General features: G+C 35.9%; 1 protein-coding gene and 1 long non-coding RNA gene across 3 annotated transcripts in view; one reads left to right on the forward strand and one right to left on the reverse strand.

The window, feature by feature from the left end:
• The window catches only part of LOC143067099 (uncharacterized), a 160,586-nt gene that overhangs the window by 64,500 nt on the left and 75,076 nt on the right, over window positions 1-21,010 (forward strand). The gene's annotated exons all lie outside the window — the stretch shown is intronic.
• On the reverse strand, window positions 1,529-16,006 carry LOC143067094 (catechol O-methyltransferase-like). Of its 2 annotated transcripts, none has more exons than XM_076240132.1 (7): window positions 15,941-16,006; window positions 6,083-6,209; window positions 5,358-5,514; window positions 4,640-4,849; window positions 3,045-3,145; window positions 2,628-2,777; window positions 1,529-1,828 (listed from the first exon to the last, which is right to left on the reverse strand). In XM_076240132.1, exons 2-7 carry the CDS (start codon window positions 6,203-6,205, stop codon window positions 1,760-1,762), a joined length of 810 nt encoding a protein of 269 aa, XP_076096247.1. In that variant the 5' UTR covers window positions 6,206-6,209; window positions 15,941-16,006; the 3' UTR covers window positions 1,529-1,759. The 2 variants fall into 2 exon arrangements, with proteins under 2 accessions (XP_076096247.1, XP_076096246.1); XM_076240131.1 differs by lacking the exon at window positions 15,941-16,006 and adding an exon at window positions 11,741-11,845.

Below are 21,010 nucleotides of genomic sequence, written 5' to 3' on the forward strand. Positions count from 1 at the left end.
AGTAATTTATTTTTATTCTACAACATTTGAACATCTCTTATCAAATCAGGCTATAAAAGAGTTTTATTTATTGTTTTCGTTTTTCGAAGAAGAATTTGCCGCCATTGGTTTTTTCAGTGTAAATGGTTGTTCTTAAGGTTTGGAATTTCTTTAAAAAAAAATTTTTTAGCCATAAGTATTGTCTGGTGTCATCTGTATGCAAGGTTTAATGTGTTTCTTTGATGTGATTGGGCTTTTGATTTTGCTATTTTAAAAAGGACTTTTTGAATTTCTCTTGGAGTTCGCTATTCTTGTTAATTTACTTTTTTAATGTTTCCAAGCATCGTCCATTAGTTTTAGTAGAGCTTATTCGAAAACACACGACAAATTCATGATGTGAGTACTAACCATGACAATGTAACTCTATAATGGTGCGTTTGTGGTGCTTTTTTTAATCTTCCTTCAGTTAATTTACGTATTCTCATTTCTCTAAAAGTATGTTGTATAACGCCTTATCGTACGTACGATTTTATTTCACATACGTGTCACTAGTTGAGCAAACCCTTCGAAGTTCACTGAGTATGCTCCCCCTTTTTTATGAGTTGAAGATTGCTCAATTTTCTGGTTTTGGACTATAATTATTTGCCTTGATGCCGTTTTCTGTTGGTTGTTAATGTGCTTCTTTTTATTAAATTGTCTTTCAAGTTTAAATACCTCCTTTCTAGCTCTCTTATGTTTGAGTTGTGAATGTGTAACAGAGTGTAGAAGTTTATATATGTGTAATGGAGTTCATGGGACATAAACTGTCAAATGCATGATCACCAATTTGACTTAAAATCGCATACTTTAATCTATAACACACTAAATCGTCTTAGAAATAATTAACAATTATAGCTTCCGTTTCCGTTTTGAATTTTCGTCGGAGTTCGATATTTTTGTTATTTTACTTTTTTATTTACAGAAGACACCAAAAGGGACCGTTAGGTTAATATATTCTTTTCATGATTAAGATTTGTATTTTATCATTTGATATTTATATAGCAAAAAAATCTAGATATCCACCTAAATATTAAGATACAAAAGCAAGTAAGATTCCGAGGGTCAGGGCAATGGACATTCTAATTAGAATATAAGATCACTGATTATGTTATACTCATATGTAGTACAACGAAACAGAGATCTACATTTTAATAAGTTCGACAATGGAAAACATTTAGTCATAAGGAATCGGGCAAAACCATTGTAAAAGAAATAAAAACTTGAATAGGAAAACAACGGGGACAGATGCCTCTACCTCACCAAAATCTAGTGTGGTCAGGTACGGAGTTATTAGACTGGCTCCCGGCCGGTATTTTACAAAAAATAAAATAACAAAAAAAAAAAGAAACGGAAAATGTGTAATTAAATGGCATAATTAAATGATCAAACACATCAAACGAATGGCCAACAAGACGTAGAACAAAACAAACAGGCATAATTGGAAAAAATGACATAAATTGAGGTACAGCAGTCAACATTGTGTCTTTATCGCTATAAAACCAAGCAAATACTTGTTATCATTCTTTTTATTGTATCAATATCCAATATCACTTACAGACAGAACGTTAACACAAGCCATTAAATAAAAGTATAATATAAATCTAATATCGTCTTTCAAACGCCAAAACGATTTGCTTAAAACCATTTCACAATATCTGCTTGAAAGGTATGTGCCAATTAACAACACAGTTAATGCTTGCTTGCTCTCTCCTCTTATATAAGCTAAGTTTTTTTAACGTTCTCAAACGGTTCCATTCATGTCCTCTTTTCTCCTGATCAGCATAATACCATCCCTTATAGGCATCAAAACCTACAAAAATGCAGACATTACCAATATATGTTATTAAAGATTTTGTTATTCGGGGTGGAGACACGTGTAACAATCATGAAGTAACAAAACAATGTAAATGAAGCAGGTTCAATCTTTTATAGTCATCTATAACTCCATGATGTTTGCATCAATATTGTATAGATCTAGTTCATCGACTATACGTCAGCATCAATTTGATGATTTAATTCAAATTCTGGGTCGAGGCATATGACCAGCCTAGTCTGCTCGTGTTTTTACATGACAAACACTGGGTCGAGGCATATGACCAGCCTAGTCTGTGTTCGTGTTCTGACATGACTAACACTGGGTCGAGGCATATAACCAGCGTAGTCTGTGCTCGTGTTTTGACGTGACAAAACTGGGTCGAGGCATATGACCAGCCTAGTCTGTGTTCGTGTTCTGACATGACATATCATATATATTGTAATTTTATTAAATCTACTGCATATTAAACGTCAACACAATATCCGTAGGTACGAAAACTATAAAGTATGAGAAAAAACAAGAGAGTTTTAACTATAAATATATAAGAGGTAATTTCCAATATTAATACTTGATTTCAATAATTTTTGTAAGTAATCCACAAAAATGTGATATGTGAGTAAGATCTTACATTGTGATATGTGAGTAAGATCTAAGACTTACATTGAAACGATTTGTCAAGATGTGGTATGATTGCCAACTAGACAGCCCTTCACAAGGGACCAAAATGACACAGAATTTGACAAATATAGGTCACCGTACGGCCTTCAACAATGAGTTAGTTATAGTTACGTACATAATAAATGTCCTTTCTTGTCACGATCATGTTGTTAAACTTGGTAACGCCTTCGTTTGGTGGCGAATCTTCCATGTACGGTTTACCTCCAAATAAGGCATTATCCATAGCAATAGTACCTCCGGGGGCCAGAAGTTCGGAGAAGCATATCTTGAAATATAATCAAATAAATGTAAATTACATATATCTGAACTGTGGCATGGAAGTTATATTGTAACAAAAAAATTTGCATAAATGTAAATACGAAGTCAAATATTAAACTGAAATCGGTTTATAAAATAAAGTCATGTAATTTTGACCATTCTATAAATACATTATTTGATGATTAGATGTTTTAACGATGTATTAAATATGATGTTCTTTTTTTTCATTTTGCTTTATAAATCATCTTTTCCTTGCTATACATGATACACTTACATTAAAATAATCACAATAGCCCGGTTTGTCAGCGTCTATGAAGATGAAATCAAACTTCTGATTTTTCTTAGCCAAACCATTTAGACTCTCTATTGCTGGACCTAAAACGACATATAGGAAGAAAAAATTTATCAACTGGTCTTGCGCACATTTTTAGATGTTCTAAAGAACAGTTCCTTGCTACCATTAGCTCATATTATATATAGTTAAAACAATCTTTATTTCAATAAATGCAGATCTTAGGTTATTATCTTATTACAATTAAAACACGCAGCGATTGGCGTGTTGACCAATGGCCAAGGAAAAAAGGAAAAGCAATTAAAAACAATTATAACTGTCTTTGTATTATTCGGGAGGTCATATTTTTAATGGAGAGAAGCATCATGATAGTTTTAACAGTCAATGTTTTGATGGCTGCATGTAGAACTATCTTTGTACTATTCAGGAGATTTATAGAGAGAAGCATCATGATAGTTTTAAGTCAATGTATTGATGGCTGCACGTAGAACTATCTTTGTACTATTCAGGAGATTTATAGAGAGAAGCAGCATGATAGTTTTAAGTCAATGTTTTGATGGCTGCATGTATAACTATCTTTGTACTATTCAGGAGATTTATAGAGAGAAGCAGCATGATAGTTAAGTCAATGTATTGATGGCTGCATGTAGAACTATCTTTGTACTATTCGGGCGGTCACATTTATAAATAGAGAGAAGCGACATGATAGTTAAGTCAATGTATTGATGGCTGCATGTATACATGAAGTTAGAAATGCCTGTTCTACATTTATATTATCAGACCATGTATACATAACACAAACAAGAACAAAAAGAAGTACGTATTACCATACATTGACTGTTGATTTATAAATGACATAAAAATGACTGTATTTACAAATTTACAAAAATGAATTTTTCGAAAAAGTAAGGATTTTCTTATCCCAGGCATAGATTACCTTAGCCGTGTTTGGCACAACTTTTTGGAATTCTGGATCCTCAATGCTTTTCAACTTTGTACTTGTTTGGCTTTATAAATATTTTGATATGAGCGTCACTGATGAGTCTTGTGTAGACGAAACGCGCGTCTGGCGTACTAAATTATAATCCTGGTACATTTGATAACTATTGACATGTATAAACATCTATCAATACGTTTCTTTATATAAAAAAAACAAAATCAAGATTTAATTTAAGGTTTTAAACAGAAAGAACATTAATCATTAGTTTTTTTTTCAATTCCTTAAACGTAAAAAGCCTTTTTCATTAGATACATGTGTAATTTGAAACACCTTCATTCAAATTAAAATCATAGCAATAGGGAATAAGATGCAGCAACATGTACCAGAAGTTATCAATGTTCGCACAATTTTACGTTCTCAATTTCATTGTTTCTGATTTTACGTAAATTCCATTAAACAGATAAAAGACTGAAATAATTGCTCATGCCTATTTTCATATATACGATCATGAGATGAAACTTGTGGAAACGCAACACAGCACCTGTATTAATTTATCCTGAATACAATGGAGAAAATTAATGCCTTTAATATTTCCATTGAATCCATAGTTAACTGTTTGATGTATACACAGCCTTACCAGTAAGAATTTCGACTTTCTTTCCATGTGGCGACCTATCCATCAATTTCCTAGCTAGGTCTACTAGGTATGGATCAATTTCACAAGTGACGACCTTCCCGTCATCCGGCATAACTTCCGCCATTCCTAAGGCAGCACATCCGGTGAACATACCTACCTCAAGAACATTTTTGGATTTAGAAGCGCTGACTAAGAATTTTAAAACATATCCTAAAAAAGAAAAACAAAATGTTAAAAGTTGAAGTTGACATTAGTTTTAAATTAACTAGATTTGTTCAGAAATACAATTTAAATGACAACATTTGATATAGTTAGCTTGGAGGAAGTAATGTATATGTCTGCGCAAATTTTCTCTCAACGTACTCGTCGACATTGTAAACTTATTCAATTCATGTCAACAGACTCTGTTAACGGATTTACCTTATAAAAACGTAATCAGTGTGGAGCGAACATGTACAGAACAAAACCAATGAATAGGAACTGGTATGTCTCTCTCTCTCTCTCTCTCTCTCTCTCTCTCTCTCTCTCTCTCTCTCTCTCTCTCTCTCTCTCTCTCTGCATATTTTTTATCTGTTCTGTTTGGTTTTTTTTCTTCTTTTAAATACGTTTAACGCTCGCTTCATAACTAGAGGCAATAGTTCAATGAAGTAACGCTTTCCTACTCAGATATCCAAAGAAGTGTTTTATTTGGTTCTTATCTTTGCTTGTATTTTAGTACCCTCCAGATTTCCTGACATCATTCTAGGGGTGATATTCCATGTCGTTTTCCCTTCTTCGTATACGTTCTGCCAGGGATGTTCTAGAGTATCTTTTATCAGTGCTGCCATTGGCTCACTTGCTGTCGACGTCTTACTGTCACAATAATCTTCTCGAGCCTTTCAATATAAAAAGGTGAAGAAATCGATTTCAAATATTTATGAACATAAAATACATATACTGTGTAACAACGAACACTATCTTCCTAGAAAACTATTATGATATTTTTTTGTTTTTCTCTCACTGCATTGAAGAGCTTTTAAAACTTTCAAAGATATAGCTCCATGTTCTGGTCATGTTGCTTATCCTTGACTGAAAAGGAACGATGTGTCATTCTAGCTTATTATTTTATATAATAGAAAAAAGAAATCAAAATGTGTATTTAAAATATTTTTCTCACTTGAAGGAACTAGTCTTTTTATTACGTCTTCTTAAAAAAAAAAAAAAAAAGGCTTATGACTTTATTTTCTTCTTCCAAGGAGTGATAACATTAAACTGGAACAGCTTTTTAAGGAAAAAAACATATCTTAATTGGTTTCCAAGTCGCAATTTGTCAAATAACAAACATATATATTTCTTATAACTATCCTTATCGTCTTAATTGGAATAACATGATGCTGACATTTAATCTAGAGCAAGTATGGACATGTTAATATTAACATCACTTTAAGTTCATATGTTAATTACCGTTGCCAAATCATCAACCGCCTGTAAACCATTGATAATTGTCTCGGGTATTCCCAGTGATTCGGCATCTGCTTTCACCTCTCTCAGTTTATTTATCGCTGGGTCACGACTACGTTTACTCATTTTCCTGTAAAACCAAGATATCAATTAAGTTGAACGAAACACCGCAAACAAACAGAAAAACATAGATAACGTCTTCTTATATATCCACTTTTCCTTTCAAAAGGGATATTGATATAATGCAGATGAATAAAAGATGAAAAAGGGGGGATACTAAATATGAACTATTATAATAAATAAATGTCTATGCATTATGTCAATCTTAAAATTGATCTAAACAAACTCATGAATGAATTTAACAGATATTTAAAAACGGCTTCCTTCAACACCATCTTCTTAAAAAAAAACCAAATAGCTGACTCAGCTTTATTTTGTAGTTAGTTTGCAAAAATATGATAAAATTGAGAATGGAAATGGGGAATGTCAAAGAGACAACAACTCGACCATAGAACAGACAACAGCAGAAGGTCACCAACATGTCTTCAATGCAGCAAGAAATTGTCGCACCGGAGTCGTCTTTCAGCCTGCCCCTAAACAATTTGTATACTAGTTCAGCAAAAATGAACGCCATACTAAACTCCAAATTGTACACAAGAAACTAAAATTAAAAATAATACAAGACTAACAAAGGCCAGCGGCTCCTGACTTGGGACAGGCGCAAAAAAGCGACGGGGTTAAACATGTTTATGAGATATAAACCCTCCCCTATACCTTTAGCCAATGTAGAAAAGTAAACGCAAGGAGTATTTTATGCTTTCTACGACCCCTATACCTCGGACGCTGACGTTATATATGGACATGCGCGCGGACGCCGACGCTATATTTGAGCATAAACGCGGACGCCATAGTTGGACTTGACATCTGGACGCAAACCTAAGGGTATGACTCACACGCCGACGCCTTATTTAGGCGCAGACGCTGACGCTGTATTTAGGCTTAAAACATGGACGCTATACTTAAGTGTTGGGCCAGGCTACCCTCCAAGTTGGACACTATTAATGAACCTAGAAAGTGGTTTTCAAACAAATCTATTTCACACTTCCAGATACCAGATCTGGTTCAGGACAGGACTTGAGACCTGCTACATATCCATGTAGCTGGTTTAAGACTTTTTTCCCCTTTTTTCTCTCTTTTTTTTTCCTTCCTTTCCTTGTACATTAATCTGGCGCGTTTACATCACTTTCTTCGTCCGTTTAAATTACAGTCTTTGTACCAGAACAAACCTTGCATGGAAACAGGTCGGACTTCAATTAAAGTTCTACCACTTAAATAAGTTACTAGTTATACATGCTTATAACAACTGTTAGATTTTTCTAAGATATACTATTTATATTAATCCGTTAATCTGATAATCAGAAAAATTGTCACTCAATCCAGTAGGCGGTACTATACATAGATGCATGTTTAAAAATAATTGGATTTAAATGTTCAATATCAATACATACAATATTTATCTTTTTCATTTTACCTTTTGGATTTACATGAAAATCGTGAAACATTCAGTAGTATTGCTTTCCGACTTATTTGAACCTCTTAATATATATCATATGGTGAAGATTAAAATGACACCTTAAATAATTAGATTAAGAGATAAAGCACAATCTGGTGATTAAAAATAAGTATCTTTATACACTTTCATTCAAAAACATGCTTACAGGTGTACACTATTTTATTTGCTCCTAATTAACGGACATACACAACAGTTATATCGTCTATGCCATAAAATAATTATATCTTTAGCTTTTCGATTTCTTATCTTATTAGCATGAAAACCGTAAAAAAATCAGTAGTATTGCTTTCCGACTTCCTTGAACCACTTATTTAATATCATATAGTCGTGATTAAAATTTCACCCCTAATGATTAACCAAAATCCACATCTGGTCATTAAAAATTGTTTCTCATTTAACATAATCCTACATGTATCTATAATAGTTGTAGAGTCCACGGCCGTAATTGATTTTTATCTTCAAAAATACAAGGATAATGTATTTAATCTATCTATATTTATATACCAGGAGTTTTGATGGAGTTTATAAAATAGAGAATAATGGACATAAATGAATAAAAAATATAAATTAAAAAAAAAATAATACTGGACAAATAAATAAATAAACAAAGCACAAAGAAAGATGATAACAAAAATTATAAAGAATAGTGAAATGTAGGCTGCTAAACTGTAAGGAATACAGAAATATACAGCTGCTAAATTATAAGGAATAAAGAACTAAGGGCTGCTAAAATGAAGAAAAAAAAATACAAACAAATATGAAATATTATGCAGTAAGATTTCTCTTTACTTATCCTTTTAATTGTTGTGCACGTGAAAGGAATATGTCTGTGCAGAGAAACGAGAACCGGTTTAAACCGGTTTAAATGAGACGATACTGGCTCTGTTAGTGGGTGGCTCTTAACGGTCCAATCAAACAAGTTTTATGCCTATATATTCCTCTACATAAAATTATGATGAAGATAACTAAATGCTTAGAAAGACAGATAGTTCAGGACACTTATTATACAGAAACGATTAAAGTTGTATTTTTTAAATTTTTTCAAGCCGCATAGAAGCTAAATTCGTCTACTGTACTAATATAGTTATCCACAACACTTTTTAGCCTGTTGCCAACATTTCTGCTTCTATCCAATATACCCTCATTTTCTGGTAGTCCAAATTCATCCCGGATGGGCTTCCATTACAAGACCTATACCTATTGTATTTATGGTTAACTTTTTCTGAACATGCAGAAGCTATTGGCCACTGGACGTTCAGCAACCAATTACTATTAACGTTTATTTCTTAAATACGGTTTTGGGTATAATAAAGCTATAAGAGACTAAAGGTTTCACTGGAATGAACATTATGGACGAGTTTTGTTTATTTATTAATAGCGAAGACTCGCTTTCAGCGTTTGCAAACAATGTAGGTGGCAATTTCAAAGTGCGTTTCCCCAAACGCTATACGTTAGATGGATCGTGGGAATGTGCATTATTGGAGGTGTCCTTCATACCGAATTGGAAGCCTCAACGAGACGCATGTATTTCTGTCCCAATTTCCTGCACCAGTCATATGTGAGGGAAACATCTCTCCCTATTCTCCAGTCGATACGATTATTAAATGAAGATATCACAGACGTGACGTTTGAGAAACCAATCTATTTCACGGTAACCAGGAACGAATTGTATCACAACGAATTTGTGTTGAGAGACGATCATCTACAAATATGTCGTCTAAAAGATGACCACGCATTTCTCTTGCTACATTTTCGTAGGAAGAATCTATCAGAGGAAACTACTCACTCTCATTTAGGAAATTACAAATATGTTTAATTGCAACATTTGCCGTTAAGTGTGTGTGTGTGGCTGCACGATCTTCAAAGACATATGACAAGTAAGTATTCTTCCGATGAGCCACTATACCACCCAAATGTTGCCCAGCAGCAGCAACAGCAGCAGCAGCAGGAGGCTTGCGTGTTTAGACACCCTTTCACCATGATCGTGTCCGGTCGCACCTCCTGCAGAAAAACTCATTTCGTGAAAGATGTACTTCAACACATAGAAAGGCAGTGTAGTCCTAGTCCAGACAGGATCGTTTGGTTGTATAAAAGGTGACAACCTCTTTACGATGAAATACAACGAACAGTGCTTCCACGTGTTGAATTCATTCGTGGAATTCCTTTTGATCTCGAAAGGAACGATTTTTTCGATCCCAACATTCGAAACATGATCCTACTAGATGACCTTATGTCGACCTCGACCAAAGACTCCAGAATAAATGATTTGTTTACGGAAGTGAGTCACCATAGAAATTTATCGGTCGTCGTTTTAAATCAGAAATTATACTTTGGCAAAGACCCCACCCAAAGACGAAACTGTCATTATTTCGTTCTCTTTAATAACCCCCTTGATCGCCCATCATGACTATTGGCCGACAGATGTATCCTTCTCGAGGGGACTTCTTTCTCCGGAAATTCGAAGAGGCAACGAGGACACCTTTCGGATACCTTCTTGTTGACCTAAAACCTAGAACCCCGGAAGCCTTCAGATTACGCACAGAGGTCTTGCAGATCGGCCAAGGAGAGACAAAAGACGGACAGAGGGAGGACGACCGTCTCTGCAGAGACGATAGTTCGGTATCATCAGACATGGTCGAAGAGACAACATGTAGTTCGTCTGACGTTGCTAAGATACGAGAAGATCTCATTGCCTGTCGGGATTGTGGAGTGTTTGCTCACCTTCGTGGATTGGAAGCCAATAGTCAGCAATGGTGTGAGAAGAAAAACGGCATTGCTCTCCCGATGACAGGGGAAAATGTAGAGGATGCTTTGAGCGTATTGCCTGTGGCTGTGTGCTGTGCAGAAGACTTGCCTAGCTATGTGAGCGACAGGCATAGAATGTTGTGGTCAATACGGACAACTGTGATCAAAATGGGAGTCATTGGGTTGCTTTTCATTTTCCCGCATCGGGGCCACCTTCGACTCCTTAGGACAATACCGGAAATGTACCAACGCTATTTTAGAAATGTACTCATCGTGAATGGACCGGAATACTGTGTGGTTTGTAATCAAATTCAACCCGATGATTCAAATACTTGTGGCCTGTATTGTATTTATTACGTCAAATTGAGATGCCGAGGACACGAGATGAAGGACATTATTAACACCTTTTCATCCACTGACTTGATTGAGAATGACAGCAAACTGATAGCCTTATTTGGTTAAAAAAGATATTGAAACAAAAAAAGAAAAAAAGGAAGAAATAAAAAAGAAAACACGAAAAGAAAAAAAAAGACATTTTTTTAAACCATCTACATGGATATGTAGCAGGTCTCAAGTCCTGAACCAGATCTGGTACTAGTTTCTGGGAGTGTGAGATAGATTTATTTGAAAACCACTTTCTAGGGTCATTAATAGTGTCCACCTTGGAGGGTAGCCTGGTCCAACTTTAAGGTATGGTGTCCAGGGTTTAAGCCCAAATATAGTGTCAGCGTCTGCGCCTAAATAAGGCGTCGGCGTGTGAGTCATACCCTTAGGTTCGCGTCCAAATATCAAGTCCATCTATGGCGTCTGCGTTTTTTGCACAAATAAAGCGTCAGAGTCCGCGCGCGCATGTCCATATATAACGTCAGAATCCGCGTCAGAGGTTTAGGGGTCGTAGAACGCATACAATACTTCTAACGCATAACGCACATTAAAATTCAGTTCAAGAGAAGTCCGAGTCTGATGTCAGAAGATGTAACCAAAAAAAATAAACAAAATGACAATAATACATAAATAACAACAGACTACTAGTAGTTAACTGACATGCCAGCTCCAGACTTTAATTAAACTGATTGAAAGACTATGTCTTCATCATATGAATATCAGGCACAATACTTCCTGTGAGGGTTTAGCATCATAGCATCATAACATATATGAGAAAAACATAACCCGTGTCATGCCAACAACTGTTTTTTTTTTAAATAAATGTGTTACATGTATATGTTCACAATTTGCAAAAGAAAACGGTTTTGTTTTTTCAAGTGAAAATTTCATAACAAAATACCGCATACATCAGTCCTGTAACAGTTTTATGTAAATGGTTTTCTTTAATTTCAACATACCTTTTTCTCCCGTGCTTTAACAGATCAATAATGCCGTCCTAAATATTAACCTTGTTTATTTATAGTGTGTTTTATGATAATATATCATATGACATATGACGCATACACTGAATAATGACCCCCCTCAATAATAAGTCATTAGGTGGAATGGTAGTAGTTTTTACTCTTTTCTTAAATTTTCATTTCCCTTTTAAGAATTGAAACACTTCAAATATTACACTTTTGAATGATATTTTTTTTCTTTTGTAGCGATGGTGGTAGGGGATAGGGTGACAGACGGATTTATTACACATTAAACTTTATCGATGATTGAATACCAACCTTGGAATAAAACTTGTTATTCAAACTTTTTTAAATATACGTGGCTGTATGAAAGCTTTTATATAACCTCAGGTTTGTTATTTTTTTGTAAATAGACATAACAACTTAACCTAATCCATTTGGCTTTTAGGAGATAAAAGATCGGACCGGTTAGATCGCCCAAAAAGAAGAGGTTGAACAATAGTTGAGCTTAACTCATAGTGATCAAGACAGAGAACAAGCGTCGCAAAACAACTATTGAGACTTAGCAAAGTAATATGGGGAAGATATTGGTTACTAGATAAGTGATTAAAATCAGATAGTTGCTTTATTCCAATGGAAGACGATTCTAAACAGCTAAAACAGTTTAGGACTATATCACTTCTCAACGTTGAGGGATAGGTTTGTCTTACGGAACGGGTTACAACATATAAAAAATAGTGAAATGTAGGCTGCTAAACTGTAAGGAATACAGAAATATACAGCTGCTAAACTATAAGGAATAAAGAACTAAGGGCTGCTAAAATGAAGAAAAAAATACAAACAAATATGAAATATTATGCAGTTAGATTTCTCTTTACTTATCCTTTTAATTGTTGTGCACGTGAAAGGAATATGTCTGTGCAGAGAAACGAGAACCGGATTAAACCGGTTTAAATTAGACGATACTGGCTCTGTAGGTTAACATACGGTCAAATCAAACAAGTTTTATGTCTATATATTCCTCTACATAAAATTATGATGAAGATAACTAAATGCTTAGAAAGACAGATAGTTCAGGACACTTATTATACAGAAACGATTAAAGTTGTATTTTTAAAAATTTTTCAAGCCGCATAGAAGCTAAATTCGTCTACTGTACTAATATAGTTATCCACAACACTTTTTAGCCTGTTGCCAACATTTCTGTTTCTATCCAATATACCCTCATTTTCTGGTAGTCCAAATTCATCCCGGATGGGCTTCCATTACAAGACCTATACCTATTGTATTTATGGTTAACTTTTTCTGAACATGCATAAGCTATTCACCACTGGACGTTCAGCAACCAATTACTATTAACGTTTATTTCTTAAATACGGTTTTGGGTATAATAAAGCTATAAGAGACTAAAGGTTTCACTGGAATGAACATTATGGACGAGTTTTGTTTATTTATTAATAGCGAAGACTCGCTTTCAGCGTTTGCAAACAATGTACTTTGTGGCAATTTCAAAGTGCGTTTCCCCAAACGCTATACGTTAGATGGATCGTGGGAATGTGCATTATTGGAGGTGTCCTTCATACCGAATTAGAAGCCTCAACGAGACGCATGTATTTCTGTCCCGATTTTGTGCACCAGTCATATGTGAGGGAAACATCTCTCCCTATTCTCCAGTCGATACGATTATTAAATGAAGATATCACAGACGTGACGTTTGAGAAACCAATCTATTTCACGGTAACCATGAACCAATTGTATCACACCGAATTTGTGTTGAGAGACGATCATCTACAAATATGTCGTCTAAAAGATGACCACGTATTTCTCTTGCTACATTTTCGTAGGAAGAATCTATCAGAGGAAACTACTCACTCTCATTTAGGAAATTACAAATATGTTTAATTGCAACATTTGCCGTAAATTGTGTGTGTGCGGCTGCACGATCTTCAAAGACATATGAGAAGTAAGCATTCTTCCGATGAGCCACTATACCACCCAGATGTTGCCCAGCAGCAGCAACAGCAGCAGCAGCAGCAGCAGCAGGAGGCTTGCGTGTTTAGACACCCTTTCACCATGATCGTGTCCGGTCCCACCTCCTGCGGAAAAACTCATTCCGTGAAAGATGTACTTCAACACATAGAAAGGCTGTGTAGTCCTAGTCCAGACAGGATCGTTTGGCTGTATAAAAGGTGGCAACTTCTTTACGAGGAAAAACAACGAACAGTGCTTCCACGTGTTGAATTCATTCGTGGAATTCCTTTTGATCTCGAAAGGGACGATTTTTTCGATCCCAACATTCGAAACATGATCCTACTAGATGACCTTATGTCGACCTCGACCAAAGACTCCAAAATAAATGATTTGTTTACGAAAGTGAGTTGCCATAGAAATTTATCGGTCGTCGTTTTAAATCAGAATTTATACTTTGGCAAAGACCCCACCCAAAGACGAAACTGTCATTATTTCGTTCTCTTTAATAACCCCATTGATCGACAGCCCATCATGACTCTTGGCCGACAGATGTATTCTTCTCGAGGGGACTTCTTTCTCCGGAAATTCGAAGAGGCAACGAGGACACCTTTCGGATACCTTTTTGTTGACCTAAAACCTCGAACCCCGGAGGCCTTCAGATTACGCACAGAGGTCTTGCAGATCGGCCAAGGAGAGACAATAGACGGACAGAGGGAGGACGACCGTCTCTGCGGAGACGATAGTTCGGTCTCATCAGACGAAGACATGGTCGAAGAGATAACATGTAGTTCGTCGGACGATGCTAAGAGACGAGAAGATCTCATTGCCTGTCGGGATTGTGGAGTAGTGTTTGCTCACCTTCGTGGATTGGAAGCCAATAGTCAGTAAGGGTGTGGGAAGAAAAACGGCATTGCTCTCCCGATGACAGGGGAAAATGTAGAGGATGCTTTGAGCGGATTGCCTGTGACTGTGTGATGTGCAGAAGACTTGCCTAGCTATGTGAGCGACATGCCTAGAACGTTGTGGTCAATACGGACAACTGTGATCAAAATGGGAGTCATTGGGTTGCTTTTCATTTTTCCGCATCGGGACCACCTTCGAATCCTTAGGACAATACCCGGAAATGTACCAACGCTATTTTAGAAATGTACTCATCGTGAATGGACCGGAATACTGTGTGGTTTGCAATCAAATTCAACTCGATGATTCAAATACCTGTGGCCTATATTGTATTTATTACGTCAAATTGAGATGCCGAGGACACGAGATGAATGACATTATTAACACCTTTTCATCCACTGACTTGATTGAGAATGACTACAAACTGATAGCCCTATTTGGTTAAAAAAATATTGATACAAAAAAGAAGAAAAAAAAAGTAAGAAATAAATAAGAAAACACGAAAAGAAAAAAAAAGACATTTTTTTGGAAACCATCTACATGGATATGTAGCAGGTCTCAAGTCCTGAACCAGATCTTTTATCTGGAAGTGTGAGATAGATTTATTTGAAAACCACTTTCTAGGGTCATTAATAGTGTCCACCTTGGAGGGTAGCCTGGTCCAACTTTAAGGTATAGCGTCCAGGGTTTAAGCCCAAATATAGTGTCAGCGTCTGCGCCTAAATAAGGCGTCGGCGTGTGAGTCATACCCCTAGGTTCGCGTCCAAATATCAAATCCATCTATGGCGTCTGCGTTTTTGCACAAATAAAGCGTCGGCGTCCGCGCGCATGCCCATATATAGCGTCAGCGTCTGCGTCCGAGGTTTAGGGGTCGTAGAACGCATAGAATACTACTAACGTATAACGCACATTAAAATTCAGTTCAAGAGAAGTCCGAGTCTGATGTCAGAAGATGTAACCCAAAAAAATAAACAAAATGACAATAATACATAAATAACAACAGACTACTAGTAGTTAACTGACATGCCAGCTCCAGACTTCAATTAAACTGATTGAAAGACTATGTCTTCATCATATGAATATCAGTCACACTACTTCCCGTTAGGGGTTTAGCATCATAGCATCATGACATATATGAGAAGAACATAACCCGTGTCATGCCAACAACTGGTGTTTTTTTTTTTAAATAAATGTGTTACATGTATATGTTCACAATTTGCAAAAGAAAACGGTTTTATTTTTCAAGTGAAAATTTCATAACAAAATACCACATATATCAGTCCTGAAACAGTATTATGTAAATGGTTTTCTTTAATTTCAACATACCTTTTTCTCCCGTGTTTAACAGATCAATAATGCTGTCCTAAATATTAACCTTGTATATTTATAGTGTGTTTTATGATAATATATCATATGACATATGACGCATACACTGATTAATAAGTCATTAGGTGGAATGGTAGTAGTTTTTACTCTTTTCTTAAATTTTCATTTCCCTTTTAAGAATTGAAACACTTTAAATATTACAGTTTTGAATGATATTTTTTTTCTATTGTAGCGATGGTGGTAGGGTATAGGGTGGCAGACGGACTTATTACACATTAAACATGTTAAACTTATTGATGAATACCAACCTTGGAATAAAACTTGTTATTCAAACTTTTTAAATATACGTGGCTGTATGAAAGCTTTTATATAACCTCAGGTTTGTTATTCTTTTGTAAATATTTAATAGACATAACAACTTAACCTAATCCATTTGGCTTTTAGGAGATAAAAGATCGGACCAGTTAGATCGCCCAAAAGAAGAGGTTGAACAATAGTTGAGAGAAACTCATAGTGATCAAGCGTCTCAAAAAAACTGTTGAGACTTAGCAAAGTCATATGGAGAAGATATTGGTTACTAGACAAGTGGTTAAAATCAGATGGTTGCTTTATTCCAATGGAAGACGATTCTAAACAGCTAAAACAGTTTAGGACTATATCACTTCTCAACGTTTGAGGGAAAGGTTTGTCTTCCGAAACGGGTTACAACATATATGCTTGAGAACAACTATATCGACATTTCAGTTCAGAGAGATTGAATACAAGAAGTACCAGAGTACCACGAACATGCACGCGTTTTAACAAAGATTATCCAGGAATCCAAAGAGAACAAAGGAGATTTGACTGTCCTGTGGTTAGACCTGGCAAACGCTTACAGAAGTATACCACACAAGCTAGGGGACTTAACTTTGGAGAAATACTACATACCTGATAAGGTTAGAGAAATGGTTCAGCACTATTTTATTAACTTTATATTGAGGTTTCAGTTGCAGACTACATAACAGCGTAGCAAAGACTGGAAGTGGGAATCGTAACAGGACGTACCATTACAGTAGTTTTATTCTCAGTAGCAATGAATATGCTAGTAAATTCAGCAGAGAAGAAGACAAAGGGCCTGTAATGTCATCTGGGGTCAGTCAGCCAGCAATAAGAGTATTCAGGGATGAAATGACAATAACAGCAAATATATAAAAAGAAGATGTGGTATGGTTGTCAATGATACAACTGTCCACAAGAGATCAAATGACACAGACATCAACAACTGTAGGTCATCAATACAACTGTCCACACAAGAGATCAAATGACACAGACATCAACAACTATAGGTCATCATACGGCCTTCAACAATGAGCAAAGCCCATACCGCAAAAAAAAATTGCAACACTTAAACAAACGACAACCACTGAATTACAGGCTCCTGACTAGGGACAGACATGCTATCAGCATGGAATATTGACAAGGATCACATGGTCTCTGTTGATGTAAAAAGTACCTCTAACCAAGGTTGAAAGTTAAGAGAGGATGTTCAACAGACACTTACGCAAATGACTTGGGTTTCCAACGAGTTTTAGCAGCATTGGCTTGTACAGCACTAGTTCAAAACTTCAACCTACCACTGTCTTCTATTACAGAGGAGTTTAAAGTCACAAAACCCAGACAAGTTATGACGCTAAGAGACAGTAAAGATGACAAGGTGAAAGAGGCTAATGTTGATGTCAGAACAGAGAAAAAATGATGGCAAAGACCGCTGTTGAAGATGAAGTGAGCCAATTAAGAAATATCTACATTATGGGAGTGGTTACATCAAGGAGAATTGATTTTGGCAACATTCAGCAACCAGTATGACAGTCAGCAGATGATAGACATAGAAGGGAACTTGTTCACCAAAAAATTAGTCTAGGGGAAGAAGGGAAGAAGAAGAACGACAAATAAGAGCCGTCAGTATGAACAAACAAGGCCAATTTATGAAATGGGAAATGGCAAGACCAAGAAAGATAAGTTGGCATGAGATGTGGAGAATGGACGGCCAGAAGATAAGCTTCTTACTAAGATCAATATACGACGTACTACCAACACCCACAAACGTTACAATGATTGAAGACCCTAGTTGTAACTTGTGCGGTAAGCCAGCACACCTAGAACATGTTTTGTCGTTTTGCAGGACAGCTCTAAAGGATGGTAGATTTACATGAATAAAGTCCTTCGAGAAATAGCAGCAGCCTTGGACACATTGAGGAAGATGAAGACTAATATAGAGAAGGGTCTAAAGTTTATTAACGTCGTCAAAGGAGGTGAAAAGTCACCAAGAAACACATACAGCAAAGCCAGTGGTATTCTAGCAACAGCAATTGACTGGAAGATACAAACCGACGTTGGGGGAAAGACCACCTTCACAAGAGAGAATTTAACAACAACCCTCTGACCAGAAATTATGCTGTGGTCCAGAATCAGCAGACATGTCATTTTTGTAAAGCTAACAGTGCCATGGAAGAATCCCATGAGAGAAAGCTTGTCATGTACCAGGAATTGGTAACATACATTCAAGAGAAGAATTGGAGGACATGGTATTTTCTAGTGGAGGTAGGCTGTAGAGGCTTTGTTTCTCAAACATTTTGGAGAGCCTTGGGGTCCCTACGACTAACTGGACCAGTAAGAAGAAGTGTTGTTGGAAAATTGGAAGACAGGCAGAGGAAGCTTCTGGTTAGGTATGGAGGAATAGAGAAGAGCAGTGAAAGAGTTAGCGGGTTCCTGGCTGAGACTGATGAACTCAGTCGGCGCAACCCTGGAGATTTTCCTGGACAGTGCCGAAACAGTCGAGGATAGGGGATCCATCTCATGATGGAACCACCTGAGCGGTGGAAACCCTATCATTAAGGTATTAAACTTTCAAAATGTAACATGTCTGACAATGACACTTATCTGGTGTGTAAACACATAAATTATAGAAGATTTAGAGTATTATGTTTTTTAAGGAGGGGCAAAAGATACCAAAAAGACAGTCAAACTCATAAATCGATAATAAACTGACAACGCCACGGCTAAAAACGAAAAAGACAAATAGACAAATAATAGGACACAATACACAACAGAGAAAACTAAAGACAAAGCAACACGATCCCCATCAAAAACTTGCATTGATCTCAGGTGCTCTGGAAGAGTGAACAGATCTTGCTCCACATTTGGCATCCACCATGTTGCTTATGTTATTACAAATCCGGTATATTGTGTAATTCGTTCGGTCACATTCATGAACAGGGAACTGGATTGTAGTTTCGACATAAGGAACATATCCATTATCATCTATGAAACGGTTATTCCATAACGGTCAATCAACTCATGATGGCGTCCATAAAATTTACGAAGGGATAATTTCAACTGCATTATTTGGAACTCTTGGTTTAATAGCCTCTTTGTGAGCAGCAACCCTCTATCAAGGAAATCATAATAGGAAATACAAGTTCGGGAATATCATATCAATTGAGAGATATATACTCCATATATAGGCACTGCTAGAATGTTGCTATACAGAAATGGAAATTTCACAATTGGGAAGCTGAAATCATCTCTTTTGTCGTACTTTTTTGTTTTCAATCGACCCTCATTGTCAATTTCTAGATGTAAGTCAAGATATGAGGCAGACTTTACTGTATCTTTTGTATTCTTTATCTCTAGTTCGATGGGATATATTCGTTCAACATAGTCAACAAGTTTTGAATTATTTAGTGAGAGAACATCATCTATATAGCGGAAAGTAAAGTTAAAGAATAATGCTACCTTCTTATCGTTCTTCCTAAGAAATTCCTGTATGAAGTCAGCCTCATAATAATACAGTAACAAGTCGACAAGAAGAGGGACACAAGTGGTTCCCACTGGAATTCCGACAGTCTATTGAAAATCATCCTCCAACCTTAACAAATATGTTGTCAATCAAGAAATCAAGCATCTTGATACCGTCAGTTTCAAAGAATTTTTTGTTTGAATCAGAGTGATTCTTAGTAGGACGTATCTCTCCGTAAGACAAGATACCTGTATCTACGTTTGCAAAAAGTAGGTTCATACTTGAAGTCGTCAATATTGAGATCCTGCAAAACATATTTGTAATTGAAAATTTTAGTTGCAATAGGTTTAGTATAGGTATAAGAAATGATTGATACAGACTATCTTTAAATTATGGAGGTATTTTCGACTGAACTAGTTTATGATGAATACTATTGATTAAGTTGACGCCATCGAGACCTTTGTCTGCAACGGAAAGTTCTAGAAATTATCTTTTTTCTTTTTAATCTTTTCCAATGCGAACTGGTTTAAAACGTCTGTGACTATTAATTGTGTCAAGCTGTCACTGATTTGCTGAAATATTTCTTAATGAATTTTATGTGAAATGTTGATGATACGTTTGTTAAATACGCTTGATGTTGACCAAACGATGCTAATAGGGTTTTTAAAGAAAATTTACGGTTTAATTTTGTATTTCGCAAATTTTCTTATAATTTAGTAACTACAAAAGAAGACATTTCGTATTGTCGAATCATCAAGCTAAATCTAATTTAGTAGACTATTTTAAAACGTTGTAACAGTTAGCAAATTGCATTATAAGATAAGATAAGATAAGATAAGATAAGAAAACTTTATTTTGATTCGGCATAATTTCAAAAAGGCAACACAAGCTCTAAGGAGCTTTTGACCGAATATAAAACAAATAAATAACATAAAAACAGTGCATTTTGACATTAAAAACAACCTGTAATACAAAGTTAAAATCTCACATACATAGCATGCAATAAAAATAAGCAACACATTTTAAAATGAAGTAAAACCATGCTTGACCAGAGCAACCCAAAGCAGCATAAATAATAACAGCTCAAGAATTATCTGCAAGCAGAACAGTGACATTCCAAACCGTTCCAGGACTGAACAAGACTTTTAAAATGTGAAAAACTGTTTTCAGTCCTGAAATGGTTTGGAAGGCTGTTCCATAAAGTAGCAGCAGCAAATTTGAACGATTTTTTACTGTAACGGGTTGACTTTACCTGTGGAATTTCAAGAATATTTACATGCCTGAAAGAATAT

Source organism: Mytilus galloprovincialis, chromosome 3 (assembly GCF_965363235.1).
Source record: "Mytilus galloprovincialis chromosome 3, xbMytGall1.hap1.1, whole genome shotgun sequence".
Classification (NCBI taxonomy): domain Eukaryota; kingdom Metazoa; phylum Mollusca; class Bivalvia; order Mytilida; family Mytilidae; genus Mytilus; species Mytilus galloprovincialis.

What these genes read in the sequence shown, in the direction of transcription:
- LOC143067094 (XM_076240132.1), bottom strand. Translation starts at nt 6,205, where the DNA reads ATGAGTAAACGTAGTCGTGACCCAGCGATAAATAAACTGAGAGAGGTG. An exon ending in CGGTTGATGATTTGGCAACG is followed by an intron (nt 5,515 to 6,082) that starts GTAATTAACATA and finishes TTATATTGAAAG; the next exon opens with GCTCGAGAAGATTATTGTGA. An exon ending in CAAGAAAGGACATTTATTAT is followed by an intron (nt 1,829 to 2,627) that starts GTACGTAACTAT and finishes GCATTTTTGTAG; the next exon opens with GTTTTGATGCCTATAAGGGA.